Source organism: Elephas maximus, chromosome 20 (genome assembly GCF_024166365.1).
Source record: "Elephas maximus indicus isolate mEleMax1 chromosome 20, mEleMax1 primary haplotype, whole genome shotgun sequence".
Lineage (NCBI taxonomy): Eukaryota > Metazoa > Chordata > Mammalia > Proboscidea > Elephantidae > Elephas > Elephas maximus.
In genome coordinates, this window is record NC_064838.1 from 7,034,669 (window position 1) to 7,053,242 (window position 18,574).

The 18,574-nt window shown below is 43.2% G+C and overlaps 1 protein-coding gene across 2 annotated transcripts in view; it reads right to left on the reverse strand.

The window, feature by feature from the left end:
- The window catches only part of DPP6 (dipeptidyl peptidase like 6), a 1,223,128-nt gene that overhangs the window by 298,254 nt on the left and 906,300 nt on the right, over positions 1-18,574 (reverse strand). For both annotated transcript variants that reach the window (XM_049862671.1, XM_049862670.1), the window contains exon 6: positions 16,175-16,227. In XM_049862671.1, the coding sequence (XP_049718628.1) occupies positions 16,175-16,227 (53 nt within the window). The remainder of the gene's footprint in view (positions 1-16,174; positions 16,228-18,574) is intronic.

The window sequence follows — 18,574 nt, forward strand, 5'->3', positions numbered from 1 at the left end:
GCATGCACGTGTATGCTGGCTCCTTCATTGACGAATATAACAGAGATAAGGGAATAGAAAGAAAGTTGAGCCTATGCTGGGGCTTAAACGATTGGTTTTTTAGACACGTGCAGAGGAACAACCAAAGACTTTCACTGGGAGACACAGATAACAAAAACATAGAAAGTGGAATGAGGGTGTAGACTGTGGGAAGTAGGAAACTTTTCTGCCTGGAGCAATGAGAACATACTGGAAGGAAAGGTTTGGGTAAGACAGTGAGTATAGAGGTAGAATGAGCAGGACAGAGACATTAGTAGGGTTAGTAGGTAGAGGTGCCTGATGCTCTGTTGTTGTTGTTACGTGCCGTTGAGTCGATTCTGGCTCATAGCGACCTTATGTACTACAGAACGAAACACTGCCTGGTCCTGTGCCATCTCACAATCGTTGTCATGCTTGAGCCCATTGCTGCAACCACAGTGTCAGTCCTCCTCACTGAGGGTCTTCCTCTTTTCTGCTGACCCTCTACTTTACCAAGAATGATGTCTTTCTCCAGGGACTGATCCCTCCTGACAACACGTCCCAAGTGTGTAAGATGCAGTCTTGCCATCCTGCTTCTAAGGCACATTCTGGTTGTACTTCTTCCAAGACAGATTTTTTTTGTTCTTTTGGCAGTCCATGGTATATTCAATATTCTTCACCAACATCACAATTCAAAGGCGTCAAGTCTTCTTGGGTCTTCCTTATTCATTGTCCAGCTTTCACATGCATATGATGTGATTGAAAATACCATGGCTTGGGTCAGGCGCACCTTAGTCTTCTTTGTTTTTCAACACTTTAAAGAGGTCCTTTGCAGCAGATTTGCCCAATGCAATGTGTCTTTTGATTTCTTGACTGCTGCTTCCACGGGTGTTGATTGTGGATCCAAGTAAAATGAAATCCTTGACAACTTCAAGCCTGATGATCTACTTCCAAAAAACCAGCCATTGAAAACCCTATGGCACACAGCTCTATTCCAGCACATGAAGGTCACCATGAGTTGGGGTCAACTAGATGACAATTGGTTAATAGGGAATTACTTCAACTTATCAATGCTTGAGAGAGAAAAAACCGAGGGCAGCTGTATGTTATTGGTAGAAGAGCACCCAAGGCAGGAAGACCAGCAGCTGATGGAGGAACCCATCTGGCAAAGGATGGCAGGACTCTCACTGGGGAAGTGGTCCAAGGGCGTGGATCCCACAGCAGAACGTCTTCAGTTAGTTTCAGTCCTGATGGAGGAATTCTAGTTCATTAAATACATGCTTCACATCAATCCTGGATTTGGATTGTTTTTCTTCTTAGGAAATGTTATCTTACACGTAGTGTTGGGCTACTTATATAAGGGAACTGGTAGGGGAACATATAAGTACATTTGTTAATACTACCCTGAAAACTACTGCTATCATTTAAAAAGCTTAACAGAAATTCACATCAGGGCAATGATGTGATCAGCCAGAGTTAAGATATTAACAGAGATGTAAAAACTTGACCTTCACACTAGTAATCGGGAACTTGGTTGTTCAAACTTTCTGTATTTATGAAAATGGTAAACACTCTAAAGAGAGACTCCTTTCCCTCACCAGTTTGGAACACCTTCATTCAATTTGTTGGCTGTAGAAAAGGCACAAGCTATAGTACGTTAAACTGATTTTAGTGTGCGTGAGCAAAAACAGTTTTGTGTGGCTTGCTTTAATCTGAGTGCTCTGGCCACTGTTGTATACTGCGTGTCTATGTTGCTCTTGAATGTCTGATGTCACGGCAGCACCGTGTTATCTCACTGGGCTAAAGGTGCCAGGGAAGCTGGAAAGCCTCAACCTAACAAACAATCGTGCTATTTCCACTGAAGGCTATGCTGTTGGGTCTTCTGGCCCTGGTTGTTGTTAGCTGCCATCAAGTTAATTCCAACTCATAGTGATCACATGTGCAACAGAACAAAACTTGGCCCAGCCCTGTGCCAACGCCATGATCCTTGGTACACTGGAGTTGAAAAATTGTTGTGGCCATTGTGCCAATCCATCTCACTGAAGGTTTCCCTCACCTTTGATGACCCTCCACTTCACCAAACATGATGTCCTTCTCTAGCAATCAGTCCCTCCTGATGACACATCCAAAGTAAGTGAGGTAAGGTTTTGGACAATATTCTGTGACCCACAGGGCTTTTGTTGGCTAATATTCAGAAGTAGATTGTCAGGCCTTTCTGTCTAGTCTGTCTCAGTCCAGACTACGCAGCTACCACCTATCTGTCAGTTTGTCATACTGTGGTGGTTTGTGTGTGGCTGTGATGCTGGAAACTATGCCAGTGGTATTTCCAATGCCAGCAGGCTCACCCATAGTGGACAGGCTTCAGTGGAGTTTCCAGACTAACACAGACATTCCGGCCCTAGCCTTCTCAATAAGGAAATTCATGCTTACATTCTCTTGTACTGTTCACAGTTAGTGGTTCTAAAAATACTTATTAGTCAAATATACAAACTTGATTTGTGACCCTCGGCAAATATGTGGTGCTTCCGGAGAGGACAAGCATTGCCTGCCTGTATAGAAGTCTTTGAAAAAACCTAAAATGCCCTCCCCTCAGAAGGGGCTGCATGACCTTTGCTAGCCCTAGATGTGACCCCACTGTCAGGAAGCAGGTTTCTGCCACACGGGCCACGGATGGTTCGGGGTGTCAGGCTGTATGCCCGATGCCGTTGAGCTGATTTTGACTAGTTGTGACTTCATGTGTGCACGGTAGAACTGTGGCCCACGGAGTTTTTAAGGCTATGAGCTTTCAGAAGTAGATCTCCAGGCCTTACTTCTGAGGCATCTCTGGGTGAATTCGAACCTCCAACCTTTCATTTAGCAGCTGAGCATGTTAACTGTCTGCACCACCCAAAGACTCCCGACAGGCTATATGTTGTTGTTGTTGTTGGGTGCTATTTAGCTGAGTCTAACTCAGAGCAACCCCATGTGACTGCAGAATTTCCCCACAGGGTTTTCTTGGTTGAAATCTTTACGGAAGCAGATTGCCAGGCCTTTCTCATGTGGAGATGCTGGGTTAGCACCAAGCACTTAGCCACCGTACCTCCAGAGCTCTCTGTACCTTTCCTTTAAGGCTCAAAGCAGTGGACAGACCCAGCCCAGGACAAAGCGGCTAGGACATGCACACTTTCGGACCTGGTTCTTTATTTTTTTCTTCCTTAGAAGGACTAGAAGATTCCTTGAAATGAAATTCACCCCTCTTCAAATTGGCCAAAGAAGCAAGGAATTCCGTTGAGCGAGGTTCCAAGCTTCCTTAACCACTGCTAAGGTTGATGCATATAAACAGTCATATCCGGAAGGTTTCTGCTCAGCTTCCCACCTCTTATTTCCTACTTCCCCAGCTCTGGGCCTGTCGTTTATCAAATGCTCCAAACGGAACAATTTGTGCGGGTGAGAAACAGCACACTCAGGCAGCACCTCGCGCAGATCAGGTACCGTCACCCTTGAGTGCGTCAGGTGAGGAGCAGAGATGGGAGGGCAGAGGCTTGTTTTGGAGGGAGACAAATGTGTCCTCCGGAAGTCCATGAGCGTTTCCCCACAGCTGCAGGTAGAGGCATTACCAGCGCGCAGCAGGTTACAGCCAGTATTCTAAGTGCCCAGGCAGTCAAAAAATGAGCCCTACTGGGTACTGGGTTGTGAGTGAAAAAAAAAGGGAGAATCTAAATGGTACAACCTCTTTGTATAACAGTTTGGTGATTTCTTATAAAGTGAAAGATTCACTTACTAAATGAGTCAGCAAATCTACGTCCAGAAGTTTATCAGAGAGAAATAAAAACATATGTCCATAGAAAAATCTGTATGCAAATGTTCACAGCAGTCTTATTCATAATAGACAAAAACTGGAAGTGACCCAAATGTCAATCAGGTGATGAATGAATAAACAAATTACGGTATATCCATGCAATAAAAAAATTAAACCACGGATGTATGCACGAACACTGATGAATCTCAAAAGCAGTCATGCCAATCAAGATGCCAGCCACAAAAGATTATCTACTGCAGGACTCCATTTATACAGTCTAGAAAAGGCAAAACTATAGAGATAGACACATATCAGTGGTTGCCAGGGATAACCTCAAGGGGTGGCGGGGATAAGAGAACCTTCTGGGGTGGTGGGAACGTTCTATGTCTTAGATGTGGGGGTGATTATGTGATCTCATATATTAGTCAAAACTTACTGAACAATACATTTAAAAAGTGTGGGTTTATTAGGTATAAATTATACGAGGATAAACCTCTACTTACATACATGTGACCAGGGTGGACACTTCTCCCCACCACCCTTTCTACCCCATAATCTAAAGAGTTTCCCCTCCCAGAGACAGACACTGTGCGGCCCTAGAGGTTCAGTTTAAACCAATGTCACCAGTGCACACAGGTGTGGGCTCTGTGTCGTCTAGCCCTCTGCTAGGGACAAACCTGGACCACAGGGATGAGAGGGAGATGTCGCAAAACAAAAGAAGATTAACAAGACAGCAAGTGACATGAGTGCTGCCTGTCAGGTGCTCAGTTATTTTTGTAGCATGAAGAGTGTGGAATGCACTGTAAACACTGGCCAGGCTCCAGTCAGCCTAGTGGGGTCCACCAATGCAGAAAGGCATTTCTCTTTAGAAAAATCCATGAGCGAGAAGAGAGCTGACCCCAGGAGAGGTGAAAGAACTCCAAGGCCTAATTGAAAGGGTTCAACACACACACACACACACACACACACACACTTCTAATTTTGCATGACTTAGAAGAAAGCAATCAACAGCCAAGATGAAAACCTACACTGAACAGTTTTAAACACAGTGACTTGTAACCTCCAAGGTGCTTGCCTGCAGCATGGCTGTTGTTAGCTAAGGCTGAGCTGGCCCCAACTCATGGCGACGCCGTGCACAACAGAACAACACACTGCCTGGTCCTGCCCCATCTCCCTGATCAGTTTCCAATTAGACTGTTGTAATCCATAGGGCTTTCATTGGCTGATTTTCAGAAGCAGATAGCCAGGCCTTTCTTCCCAGTCTGTTTGAGTCTGGAAGCTCCACCTAAACCTGCTCAGCACCTGGCAACACACACAAGCCTCCACTGAGAGACAGGTAGTGACTGTGCGCAAGATGCACTGGCTGGGAACCTACCCCAGGTCTCCCAGGTGGAAGCTGAGAATCCAACCACTGAACCACCGCTGCCTTCCTGCCTGCAGCACCCAAAACCCAAAAACCAAACCCAGTGCCCTTGCGTCAATTCTGATGCCCCCAAAACGCCAGCGCGCTGTGAAACGGAAGTAGCTGACTTAACTACTAGATTCCACTAGGTGGCGCCCAAGTGAAATGCGAGTCTGGGCAGACCCAGAAACTCAGGGTAAAAACAAACACTGCTGTGCCTCTTTGTGGGGATTGATTAAGACCACCACAGAGCCGGCTGTGTATCATCGCTTTAGCGCAGATTTTGATACTATTCGGCCTTTACTGAATATCACTAACTAAATCTCCAAGAACACTGCTAATCTGAGATCTGGGGCTATTTCCCTGAGTCTGTCAGCGATGATAAGGAAATAAATGTTTCAGGGCAAACTTCAGTGCCTTGTTTCCAGAGGTGGAAGCATTAGTTCTTAGATCCTACTACAGTACTGGGCGCCCATGGCACTTAGTAATGACAGCAAGTGAAAGGGGGCAGGCCGGTAAACCAAGCGCAGCCGCCACCCGTCTGTCACGGAGGTTTGCGTGTTGCTATGATGCTGACCAGGTTTCAGTAGAGCTTCCAGACTAGGATGGGCTAGGAAGAAAGGGTGACGATCTGCTTCTGAAAACCAGCCACTGAAAACCCTGCAGGTCACAGCAGTCTGATTCTCAACCAGTCGTGGGGTTGGGGCAGGACCAGGCAGCCTGCTGTTCCTTCGTACGGGGCTGTCATGAGCAGGGGCAGAGTGAGGGCAGCTAACAACAACAACTTTTAAAACTATACTGAGACCCTATCCTCAGACCTTCTAGTTTAAGTAATTTAAGTACTAGTCAACATTGCTTAATTACTTAATATCTTCCAATCACCCACTATCTATGAACACCTGATGGGCTAGAACAATTCAAGGGATATGAACTTAGAGTTTATGATGACACTGAGCCTGACAAGATGATGAATCATGCTTATTTTCACCTCATTTTCAAAAGGGTTTGTCTGAAAGCCCTTCAGGCATGGTCCGAGGGCCCTGAGCAAGTAAACCACCAGGTGGAGAAGAAGGGCTGACCCAGGCTCCCTTTGCTGTGGCTGGTGGATTCTGTCCCACTGGCTAATCTCAGTGTTGTCAGGGGAAGAAACGAGACCTGCTGGCACAGCCTCTTCTGCAGCTTTTACCGTGGAAACTCAGGATATCGTTCTGTGCTGCAGCCGTTGCCACCTCACAGGCCACGCCCCTCCCACCACAGCTGCTCTCTCAGATGCCTCAGAATGATGGAAAGGGCTATGTCAGGTAATAAATGCATATGGACCACATTCCCAAACCTCCTGTTTAGGAAAATTATATATCTACAAAAAGGAAACTAGCGATTTACCACAAGAATAAATTATAGTGTGAAATGGGTGGCAGTCCTTACTCCAGGAGTTCAGGTGGTTACAGAAGGATGCCTAGAGGAAGGGGTCTAGAGTTAGGGCTTGGTGGATCGGAAGGAGGACAGTCAGCAGGCAATTTCTGGTCGGTCAGGGGAGGTGATGGAGTGAGGAATGGAGCAGCAAAGGTGTAGATACCCAGGAACACATTCTGAGTTTGGAAGCAGTGACAGCACCTGCTGCCTGAGGTGCTGGGTCACAGAAGGTGGGGTTGGCAACCATAGGCATTCCCTTGGTCACCATAGGCAAATTACCGGTTATGGCGTATTTCTCACTGAGCCTGGCCATGGTGTTAGACTCCATCTAAACTCAGAGCTCCAGGAAGACACTATCAATTGATCAGAGCTGGCATTGAGGATGACATTTATTAGAGTTGGCATTGAGGATGACATTTTCCTATGTTTTTGTCCCAAACATAGGGAAACTGTGATTAATTACACTGGGCTGTGTTATGACAGGTCATGGTGTCTGGCTTTAAGGTCCATCACAAATAGAGCCTATAGTGCTTTCTAGGCACCAAAGAAGCACTTCAATACACAGGAGATCATACAGTATCTCCTGTGATCTTTACAGCTACCCTATGCATTTCATTTCCATTTTGTATTTGGAGAAATTGTGCCCAAAGAAGTCACACAACTTTTCCACGATTACACAGGTAGAAAAACTGACTGGGAACTTATTCCAAGATCTGCTCAACTCTAAAGACCATGTTTTTTTCTTTGTTTGTTTTTAAGGGGAATGCTTGCTACCAGTTTGGATTTCAGAGGGAAGAAAGGAAGGCAGGAAGGAGGGGTGAGAAGAAAAAGAGGAAGCAGCAGTTAAGAAGCCAAACCTGTTGCTGTCAAGTCAATTCCAACTCATAGAGACCCTGTAGGACAGAGCAGAACTGCCCCCACAGGATTTCCAGGGAAAGGCTGGTGGATTCGAACTGCTGGCATTTTGGTTAGCAATCGAGCTCTTAACCACTGCAGCACCAAGCCTTAAAGGCAGAACTGCGCACTGTCCACAGTGCTGAGATAAGGCAGTCCCCAGGTTACTAACGAGATTCGCTCCTAACTGTGCCTTTAAGTCGAATTTGTAAGTCTGTAACAGGTGCACACGGTTCTTATTTAGGCTCACTTTAGTGCAAAAAAAGACTGGAAAATGTCTCCGTGATTTAAAAGCTGCAAGTGCAGCAAATGAAGGTGACTGTGATGAAGAATTTGTTGCGAGCAGGGGTTGGTGCCATCCTTTCAAAGTGAGTGCAAATTTACAGAACATTAAAGGGCAAGTACGAGTTCTCTGTACATTGGACGTTCGTAACCCGGATACTGGCTGTACTTAGAAGCCTAATTGCTGTTGTTGTTGTTGGGTAAGGCGCCCTGGTGGCGCAGTGTTTAAGCGCTGGACTGCTAACCAAAAACTCAGCCGTATGAACCCACCAGCTGCTCCGTGGGAGAAAGATGCAGCAGTACGCTTCTGTAAAGATTCACAGTTTTGGAAACCTTTTGAGGAAGTTCTGTTCTGTCCTACAGGGTAGCTATGAGTCAGAATCGGCTTGACAGCAGTGGGATAAGTCTGCTGGCTCTTATTCACAGAGACCCAATGTCACAGAGTAGAACGGCCCCATAGGATTTTCTTGGATGTAATCTTTAGGGAAGTAGATTGCCAAGTCTTTCTCCCACAGAGCCAGCTGCTGGGTAAATTTGCCCTGCCAACCTCTGATTGGCAGCCGAGCGCTTAACCATTGTGCCACCAGGGCTCCTAATTACAGTAGGATTCTCCCCCCTTGATGCAAAGCTGTATTTGAGAAGCCATTTTAAGAACATCTCTCTCTTCTACGTCTTGGCTTCACAGTGGTCCTTCCCCAGGGTATACAATGTTCCTCTTCATGCAAGTCTGGCGGCAGGGCGAGGAGTTTGCCCTGCAGAGCCAAAGCATGTCTGTGAGGAAGGTCCAGCAGCGGGATCCCCGGTGACTGCAGACTCAGAGAAATGACCAGACGGGAAATGTGCTAAACCACACAGACTCTGATGCTGGTGCTGGCCGTTCTCATCGCTGCCCCCGTGAACTCGATACTTTGAGTATTCTCAGCACCAGGCTCAACTCACAATGGACCACAGGATGCCTGAGATTTAATTAGATGGATGTGGAATATAAACACTTGAAATCCATCTTCATTTTTCGAGAGAAGACATAATCACAGTTAGTGTGGTTGCTACACTGAGTCCTCCTCCATACTCCAGCCCTTCTTTACTCCCCACTAGGCTCCTAATTGAATCCATGCTTCTAAGCCATTTCCTCCGTCTACTCTATACACAAACAGAAAGCTAACTTAAACCTGCCATTTTTATCACATCTCTCTTCTGCTCAGTGCATTCTGTGTGTTCTCACTGTAAAGTCCAATCGCACTTGGGTGGTGTTTAGGTCTTCTACACCCCAGAAACACACTAAAACCTCCAACTCTATCTCTACCATAGCTGCACATGACCGCCCCTGCTCCACCCTGGTCCGGATCCTGACTAATTCCAGGAAGGTGTTGGCTCACTGCAAAGGTCAAGCCTGTTTAATGCTTTACCCGGCATGGAATGTCTCCTCTCTGTCTGCATCTATTGAAAGAAAAGTTCTTACTCAACTCCAGGGCTCAGCTCAAGTCAAACTTCCTCTATGACACCTTTTATGATCAGTAATACAACGCTCTCTTCTCTCTTTGGCTTCTCAGTGTTTAAAATATTGATTTGAGACATGTAATTATATATTGTTAGGTAAGTTTGTGTCTAGTGCATGTCTTTCCTTTTCAACAATATTTTGAACTCCTTAAGTATAGCAACCATCCTTTTATAGCATGCTCGATAGAGCGTATTCAATAAATAATTGTTGAATTACATTGTCTTTTCTGCTTTCATTGGAGGCAAAACAAGAATGACAAGAAAGTGAACTGCACTAGGTCAGAGTAAGACAAGTATAAAGAGGCATTTATTGAGCACTGAGAGCTGTAGGTAGCTGACATACTACACCAAGGTCACAGACACCTCTTTTAATAGGAAAATTAAAATCACATTGGCATTATAATTACTTCAATGTCATAGAATATGTTTCAGCTTAGAAAAACTGTTAAAGGAAATTTTATTATTGTATGGGGATATTATTCCCTCCTTGTAACAGAAAGGATTTCAGCTGGATAGAAAGAAAAGTCTGATAATATTTAATTAAGAAACAACAAATACATAATAAGAACATACAACAATAATAGGAGCTAACATTTCCTGAGCACTCACTACAAATAAAATTTTCTGCTGTGTGTTTTGCATATATTATTCCATTTAGTTCTCATAATAAACATATGAAGTGGGTACTATTATTACCATCATTCTAAAAAAGATGGAAACCAAGACCTGTGGAAGTAAAGCAACTCTCCCAGAGTCCCACGGCCAAAGTCAATGGCAGAATGGAGATTCATATTCAGGTCTATATAACTGCAGAACTTAACTTCTTAGTCACCACCTTATACTCTCCAGCAGGGTTTTGGGCACTGTGTATAGTTATCGACCTATAGATCAATTTTCTAAATAAATGGAATGCCCCTCTCTACCCCAGTCTATAAGTTAAAAAGTAACTCTGAGAGAAGTAATCTAGGTCTCCATTTTATTATTTTCACAGATACCAAACTTGACTTTAAAAAGTCAACCACAATTCAAAGGAATACAATTTTGTCTGGTGCTTGAAAAATACTGGTAAGGGAGCAAAGTTAGGGCAACAATCTCCACAGAGGAGAGACTGACATGTAAAAAAAAAAAACCTTACGCTACCTCTCCACCTCTGTTCCATTATGGCTCCGAGTTTGCTAGACCCAAAATGCCAATATTACCTAATTAAGGGCTTATACAGGCCTGGTTTTCTTAAAATTGATTTCTGTTATAGAAGAAGTTGATTTTCTCTAGACTATGTGATTTTCAGAATAATCCTATTACATATAAAATTATATATTAGAGCCATATATAAGCCAAAGGAAAAATAATTCAAGACAATGTCATGTTATGAAACTGTCAAAAAGCAGGCCAAGTTTACAAAACATCTTGTATAAAGACTCACAATGTACCTTCGATAGAGGTTTAGCTGGCTACATCTCTCCAGTGAAAGATTGTTTTATTTTGTTGAAATTCTTTAATGAAACTTTTTACCTTAAAAATTACTAATTTTAATTGAAAAAATGAAATTGTATAAAAGATACATGTCCTTTCAGAATACAATTTTTGAAGACATGATATGTACAAATCAAACAAATATATCCCTCTTGTTATTAGGGGCTATCCTGAGGATCCTGTCTCACAACAATCCAACGTACAACAGAATGAAATACCTCCAGGTCCTGCGCCATCCTCACAATCATTGCTGTGCTTAAACCCACTGTTGCAGCCACTGTGTCAATCCATCTCATTGAGGGTCTTCCTCTTTTCTGCTCACCCTCTACTTTCCCAAGCATGACATCCTTCTCCAGGGACTGGTCCCTCCTGGTAACATGTCCAAAGTATAAGACAAAGTCTTGCCAACTTTGCTTCCAAGTACCATTCTGGCCACACTTCTTCCAAGACAGATTTGTTCATTCTTCTTGCAGTCCATGGTATATTCAGTATTCTTCGCCAACACCATAATTCAAAGGCATCAATTCTTCTTAGGTCTTCCTTATTCATTGTCCAGCTTTTGCATGCATGAGGTGATTGAAAACACCATGGCTTGGGTCAGGTGCACCTTAATCCTCAAGGTGATATCTTCGCTTTTTAACACTTTAAAGAGGTCTTTTGCAGCAGATTTGCCCAAAGCAATAAGCCATTTGATTTCTTGACTGCTGCGTCCATGGGCGTTGATTGTGGATCCAAGTAAAATGAAATCCTTGACAAGGTCAATCTTTCTGTTTATTATGATGTTGCTTATTGTCCCAGTTGTGAGGATTTTTGTGTTCTTTATGCTGAGGTGCAATCCATACTGAAGACTACAGTCTTTGATCTTCATCAGTAAGTGCTTCAAGTCCTCTTCAATTTCAGCAAGCAAGATTGTGTCATCTGCATATTACAGGCTGTTAATGGGTCTTCCTCCAATCCTGATGCCCTGTTCTTTTTCATATAGTCCAGCTTCTCAGATTATTTGCTCAGCATACAGGTTGAATAGGTGTGGTGAAAGGATACAACCCTGACGCACACCTTTCCTCATCTTAAACCACACTGTATCCCCTTGTTCTGTCTAACAGCCACCCCTTGGTGTGTAAAGGTTCTGCATGAACACAATTAAGTGTTCTGGAATTCCTATTCTTTGCAATGTTATCCATAATTTGTTATGATCCACACATTCAAACGCCTTGGTATAGTCAATAAAACACAGGTAAACATCTTTCTGGTATTCTCTGCTTTCAGCCAAGATCCATTTGACATCCACAATGATATTCCTCATTCCATATCCTCCTCTGAATCCAGCTTGAATTTCTGGAAGTTCCCTGTTGATGTACTGCTGCAACCATTTTTGAATTATCTTCAGCATAATTTCCTTGCATGTGATATTGTTCAATAATTTCCATATTCTGTTGGATCACCTTTCTTTGGAATGGGCATGATTATGGATCTCTTCTAGTAGGTTGGCCAGGTAGCTATCTACCAAATTTCTTGGCGTAAACTAGTGGCATAGTCACCACTCGTCTGTCAGCCTGTCATACTACGGTGGCTTGCATGTTACTGTGACGCTGGAAGCTACGCTACCAGTATCTCAAATACCAGCAGGTGGAGCTTCCAGACTAAGACACATTGGGAAGAAAGACCTGGTGATCTTCTGAAGAAACTGATCAGTGAAAATGTTGTCAAACATTGGAAGCCCACTCCTGGGTACTAAATAAACACTCCTTCAATAAACGAAAATTCAGCTGTCTTGGGATTCTCATTCTAACTCTGGCCATGACATGCAGAAAGAATTCTAGCTGGCTCCAGTAACAGAGGCCAAAACAATATGAGCAGGGAAGCTAAAGGAAAAAAGCACAGGGTGGGGAGCACCTTCTTCTGAGAAGTGGAAGAGAGACAGGAAAAGAGGCGCACCCTTGCCAAATTCTCTTCTGCCATTTACAAAGAGAAAGGAAACTGGAAATCAGCAGTGAATAATTAAATTCAGCTCTTCTCAGCGAGTGGTTGGAAAGCGTGAAGTTAGGAAAACAATCAAGTTATGAATGATAGATAATTCCATTCTGAAGGTTAGATGGCCTCTGGCTCAAAATGGAAAATTTAGGGGAGTAAGTGATAAAGGAAAAGATGAGAATTTATGAAAAAGGTACTGATCTGTGTCTTTAAAAGTTTCAAGAAAGGTCCTCATTTTTCTTGTATTATGACTATTACAAATTTAAATATTCGAATAGAGATTTATTTGTAAAAGACAATTGTGCTTTTCTTTATCTAAAAGCCACTTAAGCCTTTAAACACAGGGCCATGCCATTCTCCTGCCACCTGGGGGCAGCACACTTATACAACTGAATTTCTTGAGACCTCATTATGCTCCTTTCAAAGGTCAAGGTTGAAGTTGCAAAATCTCCAGGCCTAAAGGGTCATCAATGTCAGAAATCCACTACCTCATTAACACAAATGAGATTTTTGCAATATTTGAAACTAATTGGTTAACTTGACATAAATGATCTTACGACAAAGAGGAATGGCTAGGGGCTGTGGAGGTCGACAAAGGCCATCTTTAGAGGTGCTGTGTCAGTTCACATGGGGATGGTCTGGGACATTGACTTCGCCATTTGCCAGAGGTTGTTTTCCACTAGTATAGGCGACTATAACATCTTTCAACAGTGTGAGAGTGAAATTTGAAATAATCCAAAGGGGTTGATGAAGAGCATGGGATCTGCAGTCAACCAGACTTGTGTTTGAATTCCAGCTCTACTATACCCTAACTATGTGGAGGTGGAGAAGCTACGGAGCCTCAGAACTCTCATTGTAAAATGGGATACGTATGCTTTTCTCGAGGGCTGTTGTTCAGGGGTTAAAGGTTCATGAAAGTCAATTGACAAACATGCCAATTAATACTATCACTATTGTAAAAAGTTTTATCATGGTAAAACACATATAACAAAAATTTGCCATTTTAATCATTTATAAGTATACAATTCAGTGACATTAATTTCACTCACCATGTGCTACCGTCACCACCATCCATTTCCAAGTCTCCCATCACCCCCAACAGAAACTCCAACTCTTTCAGGAATAATTCCTATTTCCTTCCCCCCCAGCCCCTTGTAACCACTAATAAATTTTTGTCTGCACCTAGTTGCCTGTTCTAGGTATTTCATATAAGTGGGATCATACAGTATTTGCCCTTTTGTGACTGACTTATTTCACTCAACACAATGTTTTCAAGTTTCATCCCTGTTGCGGCATGCATCAGGACTTCATTTCTCCTTTTGACTGACATTTTTCTTATCCATTCATCTGTTGATTGTTTCCACCTTTTGGCAACTGTGACTATCACAGTTTTTAAGATATTAAAAGCAGCTTATTATATGCTAGCATAATCTATGAGGGGGAAATCCTGGTGGCATAGTGGTTAAGTGCTATGGCTGCTAACTAAAAGGTCTGCAGTTCAAATCCACCAGGCGCTCCTTGGAAACTCTATGGGGCAGTTCTAAGCTGCCCTGTAGGGTTGCTATGAGTCAGAATTGACTTGAAAGCAACAGGGTTTTTTTTTTTTTTTAAATGATAAGGCCGTAGATATCTGAGCACAGAAAGAGTCTCAATGCAGATGATCTTGTTCTTACATTTACCAGCTTATTTGCCAAACTCTTATCCAGGATCTCAGAATCTCTTCCTCTTAAATTATGACTGAGGCAGTAAAATATCAACAGAATACGTTAGGCATAAACTGTTTTTATAGTGTGGAGTTGTACAAATTTATATAAGATAGAATGAAATATCCATCGTCTACAATAAATTCTATTGTTCCCAGAAGAGGTAGATAAATTCCTGCTGGCCATGACCTTTGAAGATGTGTATCTGCTTGAAAAATAACAGAATAATTCCTCCTTAGTCAAGAGCATTGGAGCTTCTATTTGAAATATGCTTTTAATGAAAAATTCCTATTGGAACTTTATTTTTACTGCAGTATGCAATCTTCACTGTCTTTGGGCGTGAGTCTTTTATTAGTCTAACAGAGGCTGTTAATCACATCTTGCTGAATATCTACAGGCATCTTTCACTTGTCTGAAGTCCAAATGTAATTATTTTCTTCATGTTTATTTTTCAAGGATATGCCCATATTCTACCTAAACTTAGTAGAAAACAGACAGCAGCAGTCACAAACACTCATGATGTGATTAAGACCCACCTAGGTCAGCAACTCCTGCTGTCTGTTTGAATTTCCACGGGAAAATTAGGACATCTCACTCTAAATATTCACAGGAACCTGCACAACATTGCCAAAAGCACAATTCAGTTTCTCTCAACCTTTCCTGAGCACCCAATCTTTTCAAAATATTGTGATAGAAACAATGGAGGCCACAGAGAAAGAGGGAGCAGCAAGGAGGGGGACAGATGGGAGAATGAGGGAGAGGAAGACAAAAGAGGGAAGAATGAGAGAGAAGAAAATAATAAAACCAACAACAAACCACCCCAGCCCGACTTGCCCATTCTGCAAAACCTTCTCATCTGTGTCTGACTGACTTCTCCAGGTTTTGATCAGCATCTTTACTGCCTTTTGCTCCCAAAGATGAAGCTACTGATACACATCTCAGTGTTGTGTGTGGGTATCTATCCAGCACTGGAGACTTAAAAACAAGTGCGTGGGAAGGAAATGGTTCTTGTGCCTTTCCTTCCCACACACATGTTTTGGGCCCCAAATCATGCATTTTTGAGAGCCTGGATGAGTTTAGGGGTGCAGTCTGAAGTTTTGAAGTAGCATGAACTAGAGGTGCAATATAAGATGGGCCATAAACACCACCACACGTACCACTGATAATCCTACTCCGGGGTGGTAGTGAGTAGACAGCAGCTGTTTGTACCACCAGCTATGACCACATCCCCTCACGCTGACCTCTCATAATGCTACTGCTAAATTTAGGATCAGAGTAGTTTACTTCAATTCCATCAGTACTTTCTGGGGTTTTCTCTGAAGACGTGGTAGAATGAGGGGGACTTCCACTGTACCAATGTGGCCACCCTCTTTGTTACATACGTAACTAGGAACCATCCTAAGATTCTTCAGGCCAATCTACCATGCCCGCAATGGGGCTACATCTGGCTACAAAGACCAGGGGAAAAAACTTGCTCTACAGAACATACCAGGTAAATCTCAGGAACCAGAACAGGAAATGTGCAGTGGTTTCTGGGAGGAGGTCTAACAAGTGGGCAAGTAACTAGACTTAAGTGGCCTCCAATGCCCTTAGTGCAACGATCCAGGGGTGAGTCACAGGGGTTCTGGCAATGTCAGGAACCCGACTGTCAAAAGTCAGAATGCTCCATTTCCTGCTCTAAGGGTTAAAACACGTGCTCAACTTTCTAAACTTCATCTTGTTCTTAAGATTTCTAGTTAAAATAAAATGAAAAAAGAATCTTACCCATGAGGAATTTTGCTCAGGACATAATACCCAGTGTAGGAGTACTGATATATCTGAAACAAAACAAAAAAAAACAAGCATTGAGACAAAAGTTGTGACTATGATACTTTTCACATCGCTATGAATCCTAACAAACATCAGTGGACCAAAAGTTGTTAATCAGGAGACCTGGAGGCAAAGTCTTTTATTTACTTAGAAAGTCTATTTCCATATCATGTTTATTTTATTTTCATCATTTGCACATGGTTTACAGGACAGCCAGAGGCTTGATATCATCTCCATGGTACCTGGTTTGTGATTAAATTAAAGGCACAGATTTCCAGCTTAACTAAATATAGCACAGGCCGTAATGAGGATACGTTGGTCAGCAGTGTCGATCTGACACAGTCACTAGGCCCAACAGGAGTAAGACCAAGTACTGTTGGAGTTCCCTGCGCATTACGGCAAAGGCTCAACCAGAAGTTCCGTTTTGTATTCTCAGTTGCCACACTGAAGTCAAGACAGGCTGCACTAGGCAAACTCTTGTTCCTCTGTTTGTTTTAACGTACATCTCTAACTTCTGATAAACTAAGAACTCGTGGCAATAGGGGGAGTGAGAAGTAGCATGGCTTTCAAAACCAAAGTAATTTAAAAATAAAACTGTGTTTCTAAACTCCTAATTCCCAAATCTCTGATGCCTCTCTTAATTAACTCTTGAGGGAAGACATTACTCCCCAATCCCCAAATGCAATGATGGATATGCAAACAGAAGGAAGGACGTGGCAGTTAAAGAAATTTCAACAGCCTTCATCTCCAGATTTCTGGCTAAGAAAGCCACCCAAATGTATGGAATGTAATGAATTACACAGTAGGGCTGAAGTGAGAACAATATTTCACCTTCCTCTTCTCTACCTGTGCAACGTCTGAGAGTTGGTGCCTTTTGTAGCTAAACATTTAATTACGAGCATTTGAAACTGTCTTTCTAAATATAACAGGCAAGGAACACAAGGGCAAAGAAAGATAGTTCTAAAGTATGTTGATAGGGGGATGTATTTGGGATAGTGATGATGGAAATGAGCCCATGAATTTTCCTAGTACCACTGACTCTCTACCTAGTATGGACCACTGAATTAACTTCAATCACAGCAGTCTTAGAGGTATTTGGAGAAAAAAGACCCAGATATAAAAACGGGTATGGATGTAACACACTGTAAATCCCAACAATCTGGTGCTTACAGAGGCCCCAGGGCCCCCAAACCAGAAATGTAAGGCTGGGGTGGACTGATGTAGGACAGTGGACAAGAATCTAACTGGGAAACTAGTCCAAATACCACTTTAGTTATGAAGAAATAGCCTCTACGGACAATACCAATAAGCAGGACCTCACAGAGCTACCATGCCAATCTAGCAAGGAACACATGGTCCTAACTTTGTTGCTTCTGAAGAGATAAGTGGTGCTTCCTCCCAGTAAAGAAGGAAGAACTCGAGTCCCAGCTCCTACACCCAGAGCAGATTATTGCTCATAGACAGCCCATCCAACAATCATGTGCTCTGATTAAATAGTGACTCTGTAAGCTAGAATGCTTCTTCAGATGCAAGAGCAGAAAGCTAGATGGATCCTCCTCCTATCTCCAGTTATGTCATATGGCGCTATGTAAAGTCTTTCTAAACTCTCTTTCCCAAAGCACCTTTTCATACTATTTATCTTGCTTTATTTTCACAACCACCCTAGGCATGCAAAGATTAGGTTCCCTTGTTAAGGTAAGTGAAGGAGGTGAAGTAGGGGTAGAGAGGATGCAGGGAGGAGAGACAGGAGGGTAAAGGACAGGAGGAGGGGAGGAGACAGGCAGGATGGAACCTAATCAGCTACCCTTCAGTGTTGACTGTACTCAGTGACTCTAATGAATAGAACGTGGCAGGAGTGGAGGTATTAGACTCCTGAGAAGGTTATAGGAAGTACTGTAGCTTCCACCTTATTCTCTCAGATCACTGCTCTGGGGGAAGCTGGCTGCCACGTCATGAGGACCCTCAAGGAGCCCCATGAAAGGCTTATGTGGTGAGGAGCCGAGACTCCTCCTTATTAGATTGCTAATATCCAGCCATGTGAGCGAGCTGGGGAGGAGATCTTCTATCCCCAGACAAACCTTCCAATGGTTGCAGCTCTGGCTGGCACCTTGATAGCAACCTCATGAGAGGCCCTGTGCCAGAAGCACTCAGGTAAAATGGTCCTGAATTCCTGACCCAGAGGACCCATGAGATTGTTGGTTGTCTTAAACCACTAAATTTTGTACCTGATATGTACGAAGGAGCCCTGGTGGCATCGTGGTTAAAGCGCTCAGCTGCTAACCAAAGGGTTGGTGCTTCAAACCCAGCAACCACTTTACAGGAGAAATATGTGACAGTCTGCTTCTGTAAAGATTT